General features: G+C 40.7%; 1 protein-coding gene across 9 annotated transcripts in view; it reads left to right on the plus strand.

Moving 5' to 3' along the window:
• LHFPL2 (LHFPL tetraspan subfamily member 2) overlaps window positions 1–18,885 on the plus strand; it is a 133,220-nt gene extending 114,335 nt beyond the window's left edge. For all 9 annotated transcript variants that reach the window (XM_077790225.1, XM_021547259.2, XM_021547256.2 and 6 more), the window contains one exon: window positions 13,808–18,885. In XM_077790225.1, the coding sequence (XP_077646351.1) occupies window positions 13,808–14,064 (257 nt within the window). In that variant the 3' untranslated portion in view covers window positions 14,065–18,885. The remainder of the gene's footprint in view (window positions 1–13,807) is intronic.
• Window positions 18,886–19,172: the final 287 nt, after the last annotated feature.

The following is a 19,172-nucleotide window of genomic DNA, read 5'->3' on the forward strand; positions in this document are numbered from 1 at the left end:
ATTGACATTGGCAGCAGAATTGCAGGATAATGTGTGCCAAAATGAACTGACCAGTATTGCTTTTGTTTGCTGTTCATTTTTTTCCTCTGTTTGAATTTCTTTCAGTTATAAAAACTTTGCTTCTTTGTTACCAGCAGAGAACAAAGTTAATACTCATATTAAGGCAGTCTATCTCCCTCTTGCTACTTTAGTAATTTTTCCATGGACAGAAGGCAGTTTCCTTAGTGTCTCGGAGGTTTCATGATTAGTGAGAGTAAAAAACACCCTAGGGCTAAGAGCTGGTTATAGTCACACACCCAGTTCCTCCAGCATTTCATGCAAAGCAGTCTCCTTCAAAGCTGTGAGCTTGACAAGTGATACCTTGAGATAAACCTTTCCTTTAGCCAGCTTATTGTTCAGCTGCAGTTACACAGCCTAGTGAGCTTGTCCTTTCACTGTTCAGGATCAGCTGTGCTTTGCCTGAAAAGACAAATTTGTTCAAGAGATTTAGTGTTTCTGCTTAAACTCATAGATTTTACAGAGATTAAATGATTTTTAGTAAACCAACCCTGGACAGCCTTAGTTAGAGAAGTATTCATTTTTCTGTAGTTGCCAATGAACCATAGGAAAAACCTGTCTCATACACAGGTTTTCATCTTTTGTACTCTCTGTGTGTGTGGTCATCTGGAGGAGGAGAGTGGTCTTTTGCCCTGCCTCTGGCAGCCCTCAGAGACCTGTGAGGAGGGAAGGAATGAGCAGGGCCCCCTCCTCTTTTTATCTCAGTGGGGCTCTTAAGCAGATGTTTTCAATTCACGAAATTATTTAATCACAACAGAAACTTAGGTTTTAACTTGTTTTGCTTGAAATGTGAATCCAGCTTTCCCCCTTCTCACCTCCACTGAGATGGCCAAACATGTCTGTGATGGCTGTACCTAAACAGGAGATGTAATGATAGATATTCAGACCTTTATCTGAGGCTGGATGGTTTCATTTGCTTAATTGAGACCTAACATAATCTTATTTTAAATACACATGGGGAAGTAGGCGAAAACTGACTTTACTGCCTGCTGCAACCCTCCAGAGCCAGTGTTACATGCCAGGGACTGGCTGATCTGATGCAGCCTCCTGAAGCACTACCACAGTGGGTGTCACTGTTGGCTATTTCATTCATCTTCCATGTGGAAGCATAACACTTATTTCATATCACCCACAATGTAAGGTTTGTGCTTCTGGAGCAGAATTATATCCTTAGATTGGCAAAAGATGTGTCTATTCATATGATGGCATACAATTAGCAGATCAGGTCCTTTAGATGAAGGCAGTCCTGGTGTACAGAAATTTCCGGAAGCAGTGTGACAAGGAAGCAGCTTGGCAGTGCAGATTAAAACAGGGGAAGTTGTTGGTTTCTTGCTTTCTTACTCTATACTTCAGAATAATCCATGACTATTTTTCCAGGAGATATAATTATTACTTGTCTTCTTTTGGAGGGGTATTTTTACAGGAGAGATTGCTTAGCAGCATAAATAGACCTTTGGCATGTCAGATTTGGGTCTTTTGATGGCATGTCAGATTTGGGTCTTTTGAAAAGATAACTTTACAACACTGATACCATCTCAGATGCCTAGTCTGTCACCTAGGATTAGAAGGTAGAAGGTACTTGTATTTTAGAATACTGTTCTGGAGACTATGCATTTGTGAGAAAATGCATGCTAAAACAGTTTTATGTTTTATTATCAATCCAGCTGTACCCATAATGGGATTGAAGCCTAATATTGAACAGTACAATTGACAAAGCATTTCGTATGTGTTAGGGCATAGATCTGTCCTTCTTAAACTGTTCCGAGCATAGAGGCACTTCCCTTCTTACAATTCAGATAAATGACACAGCATGAAACTGGGTATGAGAAAGTCACCTTACTGAAACTGCCAGTTTTTAATTGCTGCCAGTATTTACAGCCAGGCATCTTGTGGCTCAGAGCTCGTTTTCTCAAGATTAATTTTATTTGGTCCACTGCTACTGTATAATATATATTATATATTATATATTACATATTATATATTATATATTATATATTATATATTATATATTATATATTATATATTATATATTATATATTATATATTATATATTATATATTATATATTATATATTTTATATATATATATATATATAATATATTATATATATAATACTGTAGTATTACAGTATCTGCTTACTTAGTTGCAATTATTTTCCTTTTGAATAATGATGGCTGCTATTTTAAACTTTGTCAGTTCCTGAGTTTTGAGAAATGCTTAAGGAAGTTGCTCCAGAGGGACAGTTGTTAGCATGGCTAATTCAGACAGGGATTATGATAGATAAACTAATGCCGTGACCAGAGAACAAGTTATAACACTACCTTAATAATTTTAAGCATAGCATCATTCTTTCTAATGTGAGCAATTATGTTTTAGTAAGTGTACAAGAAGAATTCACAAAATAATTTTGTTAATCAGCATATATCAGTACAACATTTGCGAGTATGTCAAACATCTCCATCTTCAAACATGAGATGCACATGTGGTAGAGTCATCTACAGGAACTCAGTATCTTGCAGACTTAATCTAATTTAAAATCTCTATATCTTTGCAGTAGAGATTTAATATAATTAAAAACATACAACCTAATTTATTCCTGGAATTCATCATGACAAAACAATAACAGACACCTGATATATCTTTCCCGTCTAGCAAGATCAGCTGTGGATGATGCCTATGATGAAATTACAGAACAGAAACCAATATCTCTTCTGTTAAGGCACTTGGACAAATGTACAAACTGTCATTTAGATCAACAGGATGAAGCCATACAGATATTAGGAAGGACATTGAGATGCTTGAGCACGTCCAGAGAAGGTAACGAGTCTGGTGAGGGGCCTGGAACACAAACCCTGTGAGGAACGTTTGAGGGAGTTGGGGTTGTTTAGCCTGGAGAAGAGGAGGCTTAGTGTGACCTTATTGATCTCTACAGCTCCTGAAGGGAGGTTGTAGACAGGTGATGGTCGGTCTCTTCCACCAGGCAGCAACTGACAGAACAAGGGGACACAGCCTCAAGCTACGTCAGGGAAGGTTGAGGTTGGATATTAGGAAAAAAATTTTCACTGAAAGAATAATAAAATACTGGAATTGTCTTCCTAGGGAGGTGGTGGAATCACCATCTCTGGATATGTTTAAAAAAGACTGGTCTTGGCACTTGGTGCTAGAGTCTAGTTGTGGTGTTAGGGCATAGGTTGGACTTGATGATCATTATTCTGTGATTCTGTGATTCTGTGATATCTGGGCCATAGGGATTCTTTTCTTATTTTTGTGGCAGAAAATGAGAAATACAAGGCCATAAAGGAAGAAAATATGGCTGTTGTTTCAACTCCTGTAATTCCTTTGTTATAGAGCAAGAACTTTTACCACTTTACTTTCAGACTAGAGTGCCTTTTATTCTGCGGCTGTAGAAACAGTAATCAATAGACCTCGTTTTGGAGATGTTTGAAGATTGTTTAATGTGGATAAGCACCTTTTCTCTGCATTAGAGAGTACAGAGAATGGAGACATGTAATTGAATAGATAATTACTATCCAGCAGCAGGAAGACCAGGCAAAGGTTCATTTATTTGTATGTCTGTTTAGGGAAGGTATTCTGCTTTTACTTGAAATGCAGAGGCTGGAAGAGAAAGGATGTTATTACATGCTAACTGACAAGAATCAATTAAAAATAAATTTTCACAGTAATCATGTAGGAAGTAAATTGTTGATCCAGTATTGACATATCTTGGTATGTCTATAGTGTAGTTGCATATGTTTTTACAAGTCTTACTGGGGCTTGTGTACTTCACCTTGTTGCTAAGTAATATAATATCATATAAACATAACCTAGCCTCAAGGAGATTGGGGAGAGCTTAGGACAGAGGCTAAACCAAGTTTGGCTTTCATCTCTGATAGTTTCCTTTATAAAGTTCATATCAGCAACTTGGCTTCCTTTTTTGGCCTCTGCCATGGCTGGGCAGACACAACCCCTTCCCCTCAGCCAGTGTCTGCCTTACTTGCAGCTGAGCCACAGTGCACCAGCAGCACCCTGACTGCACACCAAGGGGAGGAAGCTAAATTGGCTGCACCAATATTACATCAACCACAGAACTTGAGCAAGCCCCTGTGGTTTTTTGTGGGGAGCTTGACATCATGTGCCTGCAAAGGCTTTGGGGAGAGCAGTGGGGAAATGGAGCTGACACATCAGGAAGGCTAATGTGTTTGGGAATTCAGTTTCTTTTACTTCTGTTTTACCATGCTGGAGCGGGGCTGCCTTGCCAGGAACATTTACCAAAAGAGGATAAAATACTTCCTCTTCTCTAAAATCTTTCCAGGATGCTGATGGCTTCATCTGGGAGGCCTCTCATGCGTCACCCCCTTCTCATCTCTTCTTCTGTTCACAGCCCACTGTCTCCTAGCTGTAATGGGGCTTGACAGAAGCATGTAAAAATTGGGTTGCATCTGTCAGAAGACCTGCTGTGTCTCAGGTGCACACCAAGGAGTGTCTCTGGTTTATTCAGGTGAACATATGGCTGCCATAACTGGCAGTTGCATCTTTAACAGGTAGATGTCCAGTCAGCCAAAGCAGAGGTTTGTCATTTCAAAGGCTGCTGCAGGCAGGCTAGAGAGCATTAAGTTCACTTGGATGCTTAGTTGAGTCTGTCTGCAGCTTTGGGCTTCTCTCTGTCACCCCAGAAGTTTCTCCTCCAGCATTGCTAGGGAATGGCTCAGCTTCTTTTCCAAGGTCTGAGAGATTTGTTTTTGCCCCTGACTGTTATCCCTGCTCAGTCTCAAGCAATGATAGGTCTTCCACAGCACTTTCTCTTCTCAGGTATCTCAAGAGCTCTTTTGCATTCTTTCTTCTGGCATTTGCATGATTTCTCTCTATGACTGTCCATGTCTTCTCCTTTTCCTTTCTTGGCATCTTGGAGGGTTCCTCCATCAGGAGCTGCTGCTGAATAGTTCAGTTCCAGGAGTACAACTTTACCCTCAAATGCAAAGAAGCTTCTCTGCAGCTTTCTAAAATGAAGAGGTGAAATTCAGTTTCAAACCAGCTGTGTGTATAACAGTCTGTCTTCACTGCTGAAAGAGTTTGTTTTACATCTCTTGAGCTGAGAAATTGTTCGGCCTATTATACTTACTTGGCAATATTTTCATTTTGGGAGGCTGGGTGATTAGGAAGATGGCCTGAGCAGAGTGTGATAGGAGCCATCTGAAGGGGTTGAGGATTTGGAGCTGATTGTGGGGGCGAGTGAAGTAGAATTCAGCAACACATGGTGGGCTCATGGTGTGTGTGACTGCAGACTCCTGGCTGCTGCAAGTTAAGGAGGCCGGTGGGAGTTGTGGAGGAGGAAACTGGGGAGGAAGTGGGAGGTCAGCCAAGCCTTTCATCATAGAGGGGAGAAAAAGCAGGAGACACAAGCTGTGGTAGAAGGGGCATGAGGCTTCTAGAGCTCTTTCATATTCAGAACATAACAGAAAAGGTTACAGTAGTTGCAGCATAGTTTAGGATATTTGTTTATAGGTGGCATCACACTGTATAAAGGCATTATTTTGTCTGAGAAGGAGACAAACAAAGGAGAAGGAGAAAGCACCTTGTGAGCTGATGTGGCCTGCAGGCAGCGGAAGCTGTTGCACGGCCAGGGAGCCCAAGCAGTAGGAGAGCAAAGCAAGAGTGATTTTGCCCTTGAAGGCAAGGAAGCTTCTTGTTTGTCTTTCTAAAACACAGAGCATGCATTTTTCAAAAAGCATATTTCCTTTTTGGATTCAGCTCAGAGTTTTTCTTTTCTGATGCCAGAATTCTGAATTCTTGGGGTGGGAAGAAAGAAAAAAGGGAGGGGAGAGGGATTTCTGATGGAAATCCTGACAGTCTGAACTGCTTTTGCTGTCTGCGGTATAGTGCTTCCTGTAACCTATATGGCCCAATGCCAGCATGATATCTAATACACACTTGGCTGCTGGAGGTTCAAGCAGAGGGGATTGCTGTCTTGGAATATGCTGGGGAAGGAAAACTGAGTTCAAGTGCTAAATTGATATTGAGCTTGAGGGAGACCATTAGTAACTTCAAAGAAATAAAATTAAGATTTCAGTGTTTTGTTTGATTCGGTGGTTGACTCATCTCCTGCAGTATCAAGGCGGGCACTTGAAAACCCATGGACATACAGCAGATTAAAATTAGTAGAAAAATAAAAATTTCAAGTTATCAAGTTTGGCAGCTGATTATCTTGGCAAGCATAAATCTCTTCCAAGAAACAGCACTTAGAGTGAGAGACTCCCATGCTACCCACTGAACAACATTTACTGTGGGACATGTATACAGTGAGGTCTCTTACCTCTACCAACACAGGTGAAATGCTGAGCATTTTTTTACAACCCTGCCCTGGTGGTGTGGGAAAGAGTGCTGGTGACCCCAAGAGGCCATGGGGATATCAGGCGGGCACACGGGCTCTGTTTCTGTCAGATTTTTCGTTCTAGGCCTCAGAGCCAAGACAGATGCTGCTATTTGTATATAGAATGCAAACACAAGGAAAATATTTAAACTTAGCAAATGCTGTGTTCTCACTCAAACATAAGAAAAAAAAAAAAGATGAAAGGAGATCTTTCAAGAAAAGGGGCTAACTTTTGCTAAGCTGCTGTCTTTGGTGTCCCTGATGTGGTGGTGAGGAAATAAGTGGATTTGAGCTGTGCTTTCTTACCCAGTACAGATGTCCTGCACTCTGCTGCTGAATAGCTCATGAAGCCACAGGAAATTCTCCCCTTCCTGCTTCTCCATTTGCCTTTTCCTTCAGGCTGAGTCCTAGTTCCTCTGCAGCTCCTCTCCCCCACCCCCAAACTAAAGTTTTGTTTGTACTATGGGATCAGTATTGAGGAAATGTAAGGCCATGAAAAAGGTGACCTGCAGCCCTTTTACCTCTGTTTAAGCTAAGGGAGGTGGTTGTTTTGGCCTCCCTTACTGAGCTGTAGTCATATTTCATTCCCTTTCTGCTAATCCAGTATGAGTTTTCCTCCAGTTTGGAGGCAATGGCACCCACTGGTTGAACAGCAGTAGAAGAGGTTATGATGAGTGGTAGGAAATAGACAAGGTCTTGCCCTCTGCTTCTTTCAAGGACAAAATATTTAATATGGCCTTTCTTCCCTGATTCAGAAGCCTCCTTGAATTTACCACACACAACTGAATTTCTCATTTAGGAGCATTGACTGAGCCTTTTATTGTGTCAGCCTAGATTAAAAACAGTGCTTTTTTGGGTTTTAAGGTAAAATGTGAGAGGTAACTGTGCCTGAGCAATGGCCCAATGAGTGGAGAGTCTTTGTTTACCTCTGTACTGCTGAAAAAATGTAAACATTTGGCTTCTCCCCTCTAAGTTGCTTTATCTTGACTTAATTGCTTGGGTTGACAGCCACCACATGGGAGACCCAAGTGTGGTGACTTTACATGGCTGACAGCCTGCAGAGAGGCAGCAGTGTCATTTCAAGGCTTGGTACTGATTTTACTTGGAGTCTACATGTTTTCTTCCCTCCCAACTAATGGGCACTCTCACCACATACATAAAAATTATTAAAAACTAATGGTGAATTTACCCTGTCCTCTCTTGAAAACAGCAGTCTGCAGGCTCACACTTCAATTCAGAGAAGTCTAAGCAGTAAGATCATACCAATATAATAAACAACCTCCAAATTCCTCACATTGAGCTAATAAACTAAGTTATTTTGTGGCTTTTTGCAGGGGGTAGTAAAACATAATGGTTGAGCGTCCCATCAGAAGTCCCCGGCACTGTATTTCTATCTCCGTTTCCTGATTGCAATAGCACTAATGTTATCAGAGGTTATGAATACGTATCTACAATTTGCATAATATGTGGGAAAAGAAACATGAGAGTAGGGACCTTACCCTCTTCATCAGTTTGGGGAAGGCAGTGGTTAGGGAAATATGTTTTCTTCTGGTATGTGCATGCCCTTATAGTACCCTGAGACAGTTCTAAAGGAAAAAGAATTCCATGTGGGTTTTGAGCCATCACCTGGTTGTAGTATTAAACTACTAATTCTCCTGTCTCGGGGTATCCCAGGTACACTGAAATCTATATATGTGAGCAGTCATCTGCAGTGATTGAAGGTATGAAGGTGTGCACTTGCCTCAGTGCACTGCCTGTTGGCAACCTTCCCCCTCTCAACAGCATGCTTCCAACATGCCCCAAAACACATCTGCTGTGTTAGCCTGCACCAACTGTGGTGTCCAGGTAGGTTTTTTAAAGCATTGATCTTCATAATGCTGTTTTTCTTTTGTTTCTCATGCAGCATTATTTATGTGTGGGCCAGAGGCCATTTCCAAGACACCAGGGCATGCAAATCTCCCCTTTCTTTCTGGACAAAGACCCACTTGCCTGTGGTCAGCTGCTTGCATTTGGTGGGTCGGGCAGCCATCCAGGGGGCTGAAGAGCAACTGCAGAGGCAGAGGCAGGTCTGGGGCCCTGTGCTGAGAGTACTGTAAGCAGTGCTCCAGTCAGCATCTCACGCTTTTCCTACGGCCAGTGTGGACTGCTAGAAGCACCATGTCAGCAGGCCTGAGCCCACCTCTTGAGCTCTCATCTGATTAAAATGGTATTACTGAATCACTTCACAGGCTGAAGGTGTCTGTTGTGCAGCTGCCAAGTAGGAGGCTGTCCCTTCACCTGTCTGCCAGGGCAGTGATCACAAGTGCATCAGTGGTAACCTGGTAGCATCCCTGCTGGGTTTGTCAGGAAAATTTTGTATATAGGAAAGCCTTCCTGGTTTAAGCTACGCTAGTACATTTGTACTGATATTTAACACATGAAATGTTCAGGTAGCATATTGACACGTGTGGAAATGTGAGCAATAAAGGCAGGGTGCCTGGCTGATGCAGTGTCCCTGGACTGATTCTTAATCCCTGTGGTTTTGCAGAAGATTAAAACAATGGGGATCAGTGCCATTGGGGATGCAGCCCATCTGCACTGCACTGCAAAGCTAGTTCCTCCCTGCTTTTACCCTTTTACCCTTTCTCTTTTCCTCTTTTAAAATGTTACTGCTCAGTTGTTCCATAGGAGCCTGTTGCAGTGCCACCTCATTGATCACAGCTGCTTAATTTCCTGTTTCTTCAGCAGTATTTAAAAGCTTTTTTTTTTACTATTTTGCTAGGAAATGAGTAGATAGTTTCATGCTTTGCAATGGAAAGTGGCTTTGTTAGTGTATGCTCTTGTTTAATATGGCAAAACAGCAGCTGCACAGGAGACTGTCATAACTAAATAGCATGCCTTCATTTGGCTAAACAAGCCTCTGCCCTACCTTCTGTCTCAAGGGTTGCTTCCAAGGAAGAAGAAAGGTTTTCCTCAGATCTGAACCCCAGCTCAAAATGTGACATAAAAATGCTCACAATGAAAGGCTGGTCTGTTGGTTTTCCACAATGCTGACCTTGCAGCATTGCTGCAGTATAGAAAACCAGGAAGAGCAATAATACCTTGCTGCAGCTGCAGTCCTTTAAAAGGGACTTTTGTATTTGTGCACAAATACAAAAAGTCTTCTCTTATAGGAAAAGTATTAATCAACTGTCTTCTGAAATATTTTTGCACAGTGATGCAGTCTGCTATACTGATAGTGATGTTCTTAGTGTACTCTAAGGTTTTGCTTTCCTTTTTTTAGGAGAAAGGAGTTGCTTTTGCACCATTCAAGTAAAGACTGCCTGATGTTTAACAGGCTGTTGTAATCAGGAGATATATAGTAATCTAATAACAACATTAAAATCTCACAAAGGCATCTTTTCAAAAGCAAGTAATTACGGCCTGATAATAAAAGGTTATGTGGCCAAATTGCCTTCAGTGAAAGATGTAAATATGTTCTCTGCTGACAGAACTTACACCAAAGAGTTGTAAGTGAGGTCTCTGGGTAAAAAAGTAGTTTGGATAGTTTTCTGTTATAATTCCTAGGCATCTGGCAACATTGTGTGGCATTCTTTCATACCTCTGTTTTGAGGATTCCTAAGAGAAGAGGTAACTGAGAACTGACAACAACTAACAAAAAGGAAATTTTGAAAAATTATCGTACTGATTTCAAGAAGTGGGATTGTGCTGCTTAAAAAGTAGGAACAGGAGTATGTGTACAGCAGAAGCTGCAGTTTCAGCAGTGCAGCTATGCCCAGAGAGGGAGTTAAATCTAGAACTGTGCAAGCATGAGCTCTGTGAGCCTGTAGATGAGCACAGAGAAAACAGCTTGTAATGTTTTCAGGGTGGATTTGTTCCTCCCAGCAGGGTGAACAAACAGCAGTAATTCCACAGGTAATTTGGCTGTGAATTAAAAATCATTTATTGTACAGCAGCACAAAGAACTGAAAAGATTCATTGTAGAAAACTTGTTCAGACAGAGCACTCAATTTTTATTCACTATTTTTCACGAGTATTGGCTTCTCTTCAAAGACACAGGGACAAACAAAAACTGATTTATTAAGAAAAAACCCTCTATAATTAGTATTTACTGTCCTCCTGCTAGATATGTCTCAAGGCAAACAGTCAACAGAAGATAATTCTTTTCTCCTTGTCCCTTTGCATCCATGTTTCCAGTAGCAGGAGTGGTGCTTTTTGAGGGGTGTCTGGCTGCAAGTAGTTGAGCAGTTAAGTGCTTTTATTTTTCTGTCTGCTGTTCTAGGCAATTTAGGCAATGGTTTGCACTACTAGTGCATGGTGGAGCATCATCTGCCTCTTATGTTCAAGCTGCAGGAGTCATTGAGGTGGTCTCTGTGACTGTCTCTTCTGAGATGCTGGGTAGCAGGAGGCAAAGCCCCTCTTTAATTGAACACTCCTTCCTGGGTGGATTGGGAGAGTCAGGATGGAGCCCTGCACAGCTCAGCCATTGCTCTGGACATGGGAGCTTTGAGCTGAGTATGTGGTGAGGGGCTGTGCCTCTCCCCTTGCTATTAGCATGAACCAAAGGAGTGCCTTTCTCCTGTGGGCATTTTGAATTGACTTAATGGAATTGTCTTTATTTACTTTTCCCATCAAGCAGGAACCAATTATTAATGAAATAAGAAATTGTGATAAATATTAGAGATAGTGCTAATAGGCCCATGAGACATTTTCTATCTGCACTGAAATGGAGAAGTAGAAAGGAGGTTTGGTAGTGAAAATAATAACTTTTTTTTTGTTTTATTGTGCTGGTCCAGTATAGGAGTTACAAAGTTAGCTGTCTGAAATCAGGTACATACATATTCTGACCGTATTCAGATCCATAAATAGTTAAGGCTTTCCTCCAGATTTTGTTTTCATCTGTGAGAAAATAGGTGAAGTTTATAAAATTGTGGCTTTTTATGGTATTTATTATATTTATATACCCATGAATTTCCCATACTTTTGGAAAAAAAGGTCTAAGTCAGTAAAGTCCTGATGACTACATTTGGCAGCAGTGCTGTGCCTTTTGAGAACCTGAGTTTTGGGTAATGGCTTTTCAGCTTGGGGCATACATTCCATGAACCAGTAGCTTTCAGGAGTTGCTCAGTGCTCTAGTTCTGATAAAAAGTGATGGATGTGTCTTTTTGGTCCTGTTGTGACACTCAGCCATAAGCCGGGTTTGCTGTTGGACTGTCTGGGTTTGTGAGTGATGGAGTGGTAAACTTGAAAAACTTCTACGTTGGCAGCAGCTACGCTGGCATTTCAGATCCAGCTTCTTAATTCTTAATTTTGCCTACCAAAGGACTTGTGATCATTAGAGAGAGCAGCAACTGGCCTGAACCAGTGTGCGTCAGAAAGATACACAGCTGGTCATACTGGTTGTGCAGAACAGGAAACTAGTGATGAATAGAGGAGAAGGAACTGCTGGTGTTTAGTCTGAAATGGCTGCAGGGCTCAGCAGGATGAATGCACAGCTTATCCAGGTCTGTCCAAGATAAAGCAATACTTTATACTTAATGTATTTGGCCAACCAGCCAGGAAATACTGCATAAAATTTGTCATTGGTTCTTAAATGTAAGCAGTGATGAAATCCCTCCACAGAGAACGGATATCACTCACTAATGGATTTTGCCGCCCCAAAGAGTAATGACATTTAGGTCATTCATGCCCATGGTGTTGTGTCATCATTAGAAAAACGCTGGAGGAAGGACTTTCTTTTGTGAAATGTCTGACATTCACAGACATTAATTTTAGACAGTTGGATGATGGTTTTTACATTGTTGATGAGGAAAATTTCATGCATCTGGCTGAATTTCTTTGAACCAACAATTAAGGAACCCCAAGATACTGCAGAGGAGTCTAACTGCTAGTCTAACTGAATGGAAGAAGATGCAAAGAAGTCTTTAACCTGTTCTTTGTAATCTCTTAGTTACAGGAAGGAAAAAAAAAGACTGGTTTTAGTGCACAACTTTTAGCCTAGTTCTAGAAGGTGACAGCACTTTTAGCAGCTGTTTTCATCAGCATACCAGGTTAAATAAAGGGCTCTAAAGTGCAGGAAAATTAATCAGAGATATTTATGGGATCTGGAAAGCTATATTCTTTTTCTGGCTAAACTGATTGTTTTTAAACAAAAACTGGTTTTCATATTTTTTTTTTCTTTTAAGTAAATTTTTAAGGTAAACAGAAAGCAGATTTTGATAATGTGAGCTGTTCTTATGTTTAGTTCCTTCTTACATTGCTTGTAGGAGGGAGGTATGTGTATAATTCATTGTGATTTTTTTAGTGCCCATAAGAAAGCAGTGTAGCCACTAGCATATTAGACATTTTGATTAAATCTCCTTTCTTCGTGCAAAGACATGTGCAGGGACACTAATGTGACTTTCAATTTCCTTAATTAAGCCCTTCACTGCTTAGATGTTCTTCATAGAGAGACCTGTGAATATGAGAGACAATCACATGGGCAGAACAACTAGTCTGAGCTTTCCCTTCCAGCCTGAGGTACACCAGACTGTTGAGGGTGTATAGCAAGACAGGGAGTTGAGGCTTTTGCCCTTTCTATCACTGGGAAAGTGCTTTCCTTCTGAAGTAGTTAGTCAACTGTTTGGAGGATCCCAGGGTTACGTATGCACTGGCTATGGGTACTTTAATCTGATTGTTTGAGGCTGACTCCAGAATCCCTCTATTATGAGAGCAGCTTAGTGAACTGGCAGTATTATCTTTCTGCTGTGTCCTAATGTGGCCAAAAAAGTAGAAGTGTAACTGTTTTTTTGTGGGTTTGGGTTTGTTTTGGTTTGGTTTTTTTTTGTTGTTTTTTTTTTGTTTGTTTTTTTTTTTTTTTGTATTTTGTTCTGTTTTGGGGTGGGTTGGTTTTTGTTTGTTTTTTCCAGGCAAGAAAATCAATGTAGATAAAATCCAGAGGAAATTAGGCAAACACATTTATGGTGAATGGCTAAATAAAGCTAAATGAGGGCTAGCTAAATACAAAATCAAAAGCGGATGCAAGTATTCCTACACTTTTGAGAAGTGCAAGCATAAGTAGTAGGTGGAGATGCTTGAATATTTTGCATGCTCTGTATTTGTAGCAATCATGTGAGAGGAAAGGATGTAGGAGGGGTACAGAGATTAAAATAAGGAATTAGGTCATTATCATAAAAAGTAAGCCTTTCACAACATAAATCACACCATAGCTTCAAATTCAGTTGAAAGACTACATGGCATATACTAGAGAACAATCAGTAAAGGACAATTGGATGGATGAGATGGCAGTTTTCTCCTGATCATGGTAAATCATGAGTATTAGTGACCATAATAACAATTACTAGATGTGCTGCATTTGGTGTTAGACTGATTGTTTGTAAACCTTCTTTCTGTTTTTATTTCTAGGGCTCTTCCTTATCTTAGGCTTGATACTTTACCCTGCAGGTTGGGGATGCCAGAAGGCGATAAGCTATTGTGGACCTTATGCTTCTGCTTACAAACTAGGAGACTGCTCCTTGGGCTGGGCTTTCTACACAGCTATCGGCGGCACTGTTCTGACATTCATCTGTGCGGTCTTCTCGGCGCAAGCTGAAATAGCCACATCCAGTGACAAAGTGCAAGAAGAAATAGAAGAAGGAAAAAACCTTATCTGCCTCCTTTAACTCCAGTGGAGAAAAATACCAGCACCTGGATCGTTATCTGCTTTCCATTGACTGGGCAAGCAGATCCATTTACCTGTTTTTACCATTTGTGTGATTGAGCCCCATGCATTCCAGCCCTGAACTACTGAAAGGGTCTTTCTTCTTTGCTGGGCAATGAGGATCAGAGAAAGGATCCCGAGAAAGCAGAATGTAAATACTTGGGGATATTTTTAGTTTCATTCTGTTATCAGAAAACAGTGGAGTATATTAATCCAACTGGGGATGTGAGTAATCACATGTATATAGCAGGAATGTTGTTAAAACTGAAAAATTCTGATTGATTGGATTGCCTAGCCCACCTTGGTCACTCTGAAGAGTTTGGGTTTAAAATAATACAAGCCAGCACATTTATTTCTTTTTAAGCAAAAGAGAAGCCTATTTTAATGAGGCTTTGTTTCAAAGGGCTCCCCTCACTGGTGAATATTTCTTCACCATCACCTGGTTTGGTACCATTTTCATGGAGGTGCTTTCTGGTACTGAACTTCCTTGAAGTACAGTGCCTTCTTGGATATTAACTCTATGTTGGAGACAGCAAAGCTGACATTTACACCAATCTTAAGGCATTTAGAAACTCAAGTCCTTGACAGGTTTCTCTCTCTTGAAACTCAAAGGTGTGGCAACTTATTACTTAGCAGGTAAATATTTTTTCCACTGACTAGACAGAGAAGTTGTTGTTAGACTGGCTTTCCTGATTCAGATAAAACTGAAATATTTCTACAGACTTTAGTAAAGTTTCTGAAATCTCAAGCAGATAACAGCTCCCCACAGCACCAGCCTTATCTGGGCTGCAGCCTCTACTACAACTGTGGATTCCACATTGTACTTTTTCTCTCGTCAGTGAAATGTCATTCCCAGTCTACAGATCAGTCTGTATCATGACCCAGATGCACACAAGTCTTTAGGAAATTTAAATTTTTCAGGAAGTCTTTACAAATTCTATGTGGCTGGGAAGATTTCTTTTCCTTTTTTTTTTTTTTTTTTTGTGTGTGTGTAGTAGCAGAGCTTTTTCCAACTACATCGGCAGTAATTAAACAGACCTTGCCACAAATGCCATTTTTTTCTCAAAGCCAGCTCGTTTTGTTATTTGTGGTGTTGCCTCACTTACTAGAACTACTTCTGATTCCAAGTTTGTAAGGTATTTTAACAAACAAAAGAATGATGCAACTGTGCCATAGGAGCATTGGGGATAACTGATTTGAATAGTTCTAATTAAATACTAGGTGAATTTTAGATTCCTTTTCTTACTTCTTGATAGTTTAACATCATCTAGTGACAGTGTTGCTTCACTATTACACAGAGCAGAGATTCTTGGTTTTGCCTGGTCAGTCCCTTAAAATGTGCCATTAGTTATTAAAAACCTGTTGTTACTGTCCAGGTAGGTAGCTGCTTTCACGGCACTGCTGACGTGCCTCACAGGACAGGAGCTGTTCAGCAGCCCCGGCGCAGCTGGAGGATCAGCGAACAGTCACGGGGCTGGGCTCCCCTTCCTGCCCCTGCTGCCCACCAGCCACAGGGCAGCTCCAGCCCGTGCCTCTGTGCCTGTGGCACCTGCAGCCTGTGCGCTGGACAGACACACAGGTGACCTCTGAGACGCAGCGCAGCAAGGCCAACTTCTGACTGTGTTCAAAAAGGGATTGTTTTAACCTGGCCTCTTCTTGCATTCACCTGCTCCTTCAACCCACATCCACCACCTTCTACTTCAAAGCAGGTGTGAGTTTGTGGGTCCCAAGTTGGGCAACTCCCTGGGGGCTCCCCTGGCGGAGGAGACCCTCCTGGAGCAGTTCTGTGTCAGGAACAAGAGACACATTGGACTTTCTTGGTCTTTAGCTTCTGTTTATTGTTATCAAAACTTCAGCACACTGTCTGTGCCCAGACTTTGCATGTGTGCAAACAGCACAAAAATGGCCAACAACCTCATGCTGCAAGGTCTTTTTAAGTCTAATCAAAAACTAAATTACCCAATTAAGAAGAAACACCTAAATTATTTTCCTTTCTAACCCAATAACTCACCCCTAAAGACCCACAATGCAGATTTTTCTACCCAATTACAAGATACCACCTAAATCCAAGAAGAAAGAGGAAGAAGAGAAGAAAGGAACCCAAGACAACACCCTATATACTCCATCTTGAACCCATCTATAACATACTAAAAATCCTAAAACCTAAATTTCTCACCCATCTGATATACTACACTACTCTCTACAATCTATTTCACACTTTTGTGGTTTCTAGTTTACCTTGAGGCTTCGGAAGTTTTCTCCACGAATGAGGGTCAAGGTCAGTGTTTTCCTGGGAGTCAGAGCACCCCAGGGCAGACAGGGGGATATTCCCCTTGCCCTGGGTACCCACAAACAGGGAACTCATGTTCTTTTAAATATTGAATTTAAATCCTCTCCAAAAGTTATTGTCTGGGAGCAACTGCCTGCACAAGTCAAGATTTAAATAAAGCAAAATCACCAGCACAAAGTGGTGCCTGAGGGTGAAAATCAGAGCCCACACACCCTGTCCACACCTGTGTGCCTCGTTGGCTTTGGCCCATACACTTCCTCCACACCTGAAGGACATACACTGGGCTTGTGTCTGGGGTCCAGCAAACCTTCCTCCAGGCATCCCTCCTGAGCCCCTTCTGGAGCATGCACTGAACCTGGGCCACCAGCTCTGCTCTGCCCTCGGGGGCCCTGCAGTTGGAAAGGAGGGGGTAAGCAGTTGTATGAGTACCATATAAACCAGCTAAAAATTAATTACTAAGCAGATGTATGGTTTTAGCTTCCTTAGGTGGGTAGCAATCCAAAGTCTAGGTCACCACTGCCAACAAGTCTTGACACAGTATTAGGGTGAAAAATGCTGCACTGGCTTAAGCACTTGATTAGCCAGAATCAGGTCAGGTTAGTCCTTACAAAGGTCGAGAGAGTATACTCTGCTCTGGTTGAGAAGTAAACAACAAACAACCTTCATTCTTGCTGTGATCCACATGATGCTTAAAAAAATTTCAATAGTACGTTTTGTTTGGGTTTGGTTTTTTAAGTATTAAAGAGATTTTCAGTGGCACATTTTGCTTTTGTTTGCATTCGTAACCAAGAAGAACAGCTTTTCTGCTTGTTGCTGGTATATTATCAGCTTGCTCTGCAACAGCATAATTAACATAATTAACTTGCAAGAATATCCATGTTCATCACATAGTACAGACAGAAGACAGGCTAGGAAGAAATACAGAGGAGAAATAATCAGAATTTCTTTTCTCAGGGTTCTGTTTTTCTAGCAAGTGATAAGGTGGTATATATGGCTTTTTTTTTTTTTTTCCTGGATGAGGTTTTCAGGTGCAGGGTGCACTCATTAAATTTCACAGCTGTTTAAATTGCTCCTGAAGTTCACCTCAGCAGTAGCTTTTAAAGGCACTTTGGGAAAGAAAAAAAGCAAAATCAGCTTAAAGCTAATTTAACTGATTTCATGAGCAGGCTGTAGAGTGTAACTGCTTCTTAATGTACATGCACTGCATAGGATCTAGAGGAATTTGCTGTGGATTCTTTAAAACCTGTGTGCCAATTGGTTCAGTTTAACTTTGTTTTGTGGTATTGAAGATTTCTTCAAACATCTGTGGTTTCATCAACTTCTTAAACTTATATTCAATAAAGTGCCATAGACCTTTTTTTTAATTGTAGCATATTTAAATATATATATATATATATATATACACAGACTTGTGTGAGATGTGCAATACAAGGAATGGGTTTTTGGGATTTTTTTTTTTGTTATTTTGTTGGGTTTTTTTTGTTTTGTTTTGTTTTGTTTTTAGTTTTTGCTTTTAAGCAAGTGATTGGAAAAGGGACTTCCCAGGGAAGAAGTGGCTGGAGTTTGGTGGTGTGGATATAGCGTAACACAGTAAAATCACTGATGCTGAAGATCAGTACAACAGTAGAAATAGCAGCTTGAAGATTTAACAAAAATATCTTCTAGATTGATTTGAATTACTCAGAATTCAAATCTGATTTCACACTTCCAGAGTGAAGCTGCCATCCACCTCTTGCCATTAACACTCAAAAAGCTGAAAAAGCTCAGCAAGGTTTCTTAGTGTGCTTTATTTGTAATGTGGCACTGCAAAAAACATTGCTACTGAGCTATTTCTGGGTTGTCTATATCACCTTTGTATCTATCTTACTCAATAAAGTTCTCTGGATTCTGAGATTTTTTTTTTTTCCCCAGCCAAATGATTTTCATTTTGCATTGTTACCCCTGCCCCCCACCAATAAGTTTCCCACATCCTAGCGGTAAATGGAGAGGAGTTCAGGCCTTCCTTGAAAGCCATTGGCACTGGTGCCTACCTCTCAAGGAAAGGGCCAAGTCCAACAAAAGCAGAGCATGGCAGCAACGCATACACAGCTCCTCAGTATAGGAAGAGTGGCTGCAGCGATCCAGCTAGAGTAGGTTTTGAGCCATGGTTTATTTGTGGTACTGTTTTTCTGTTCTTGACTCACCACTATGTACATTTGTTAGCATGAATGATGTACCTAATGTCTTCTTTTTAGTCTAAATTTCAATTAAATGTGAGTTTTTAAACTTTTAACAGGAGTCTGACTACCTTAATACAAGCATATTGGACAAGATGAGCCAAGATGAGCTTTGATTGTAACTTTAATAGCATTTAAGATCCCAGTCCAGTGATGTATTTCAGATTCCTATCTGGCTTAACACTTATTACTGCTTACTGATCAGAAGTATGTGATCTGCAATTGTAACTATGTGTTATACAATAGTTGCATTAAAGAGACTTTCTAATTGAATCTAGCTCTGACAAAATGTGTTTCATTTTGCAACTAAAATACTGCACTTCCTTTTTCATGAAAAAGGGTATTAACAGCTGTAGAACAAATACTGCTTCATCATACACAGATTTTAAAAATGGTGTTTGCCACAGTGTGTTTTAGCTTTCAGCTGTGATGTGACAAGCACTAGAGAAAGGTTACAGAGCTAGTCTATAGCAGAACCAGGAAAAAGGCTTTCAGTAATTTAAAGAAAAGTCAGCATGTCACTTATTTGTCAGCTGCAAGGGTCTACTTCTGTTGAATCCATAC

Source organism: Lonchura striata, chromosome Z (assembly GCF_046129695.1).
Source record: "Lonchura striata isolate bLonStr1 chromosome Z, bLonStr1.mat, whole genome shotgun sequence".
NCBI lineage: Eukaryota > Metazoa > Chordata > Aves > Passeriformes > Estrildidae > Lonchura > Lonchura striata.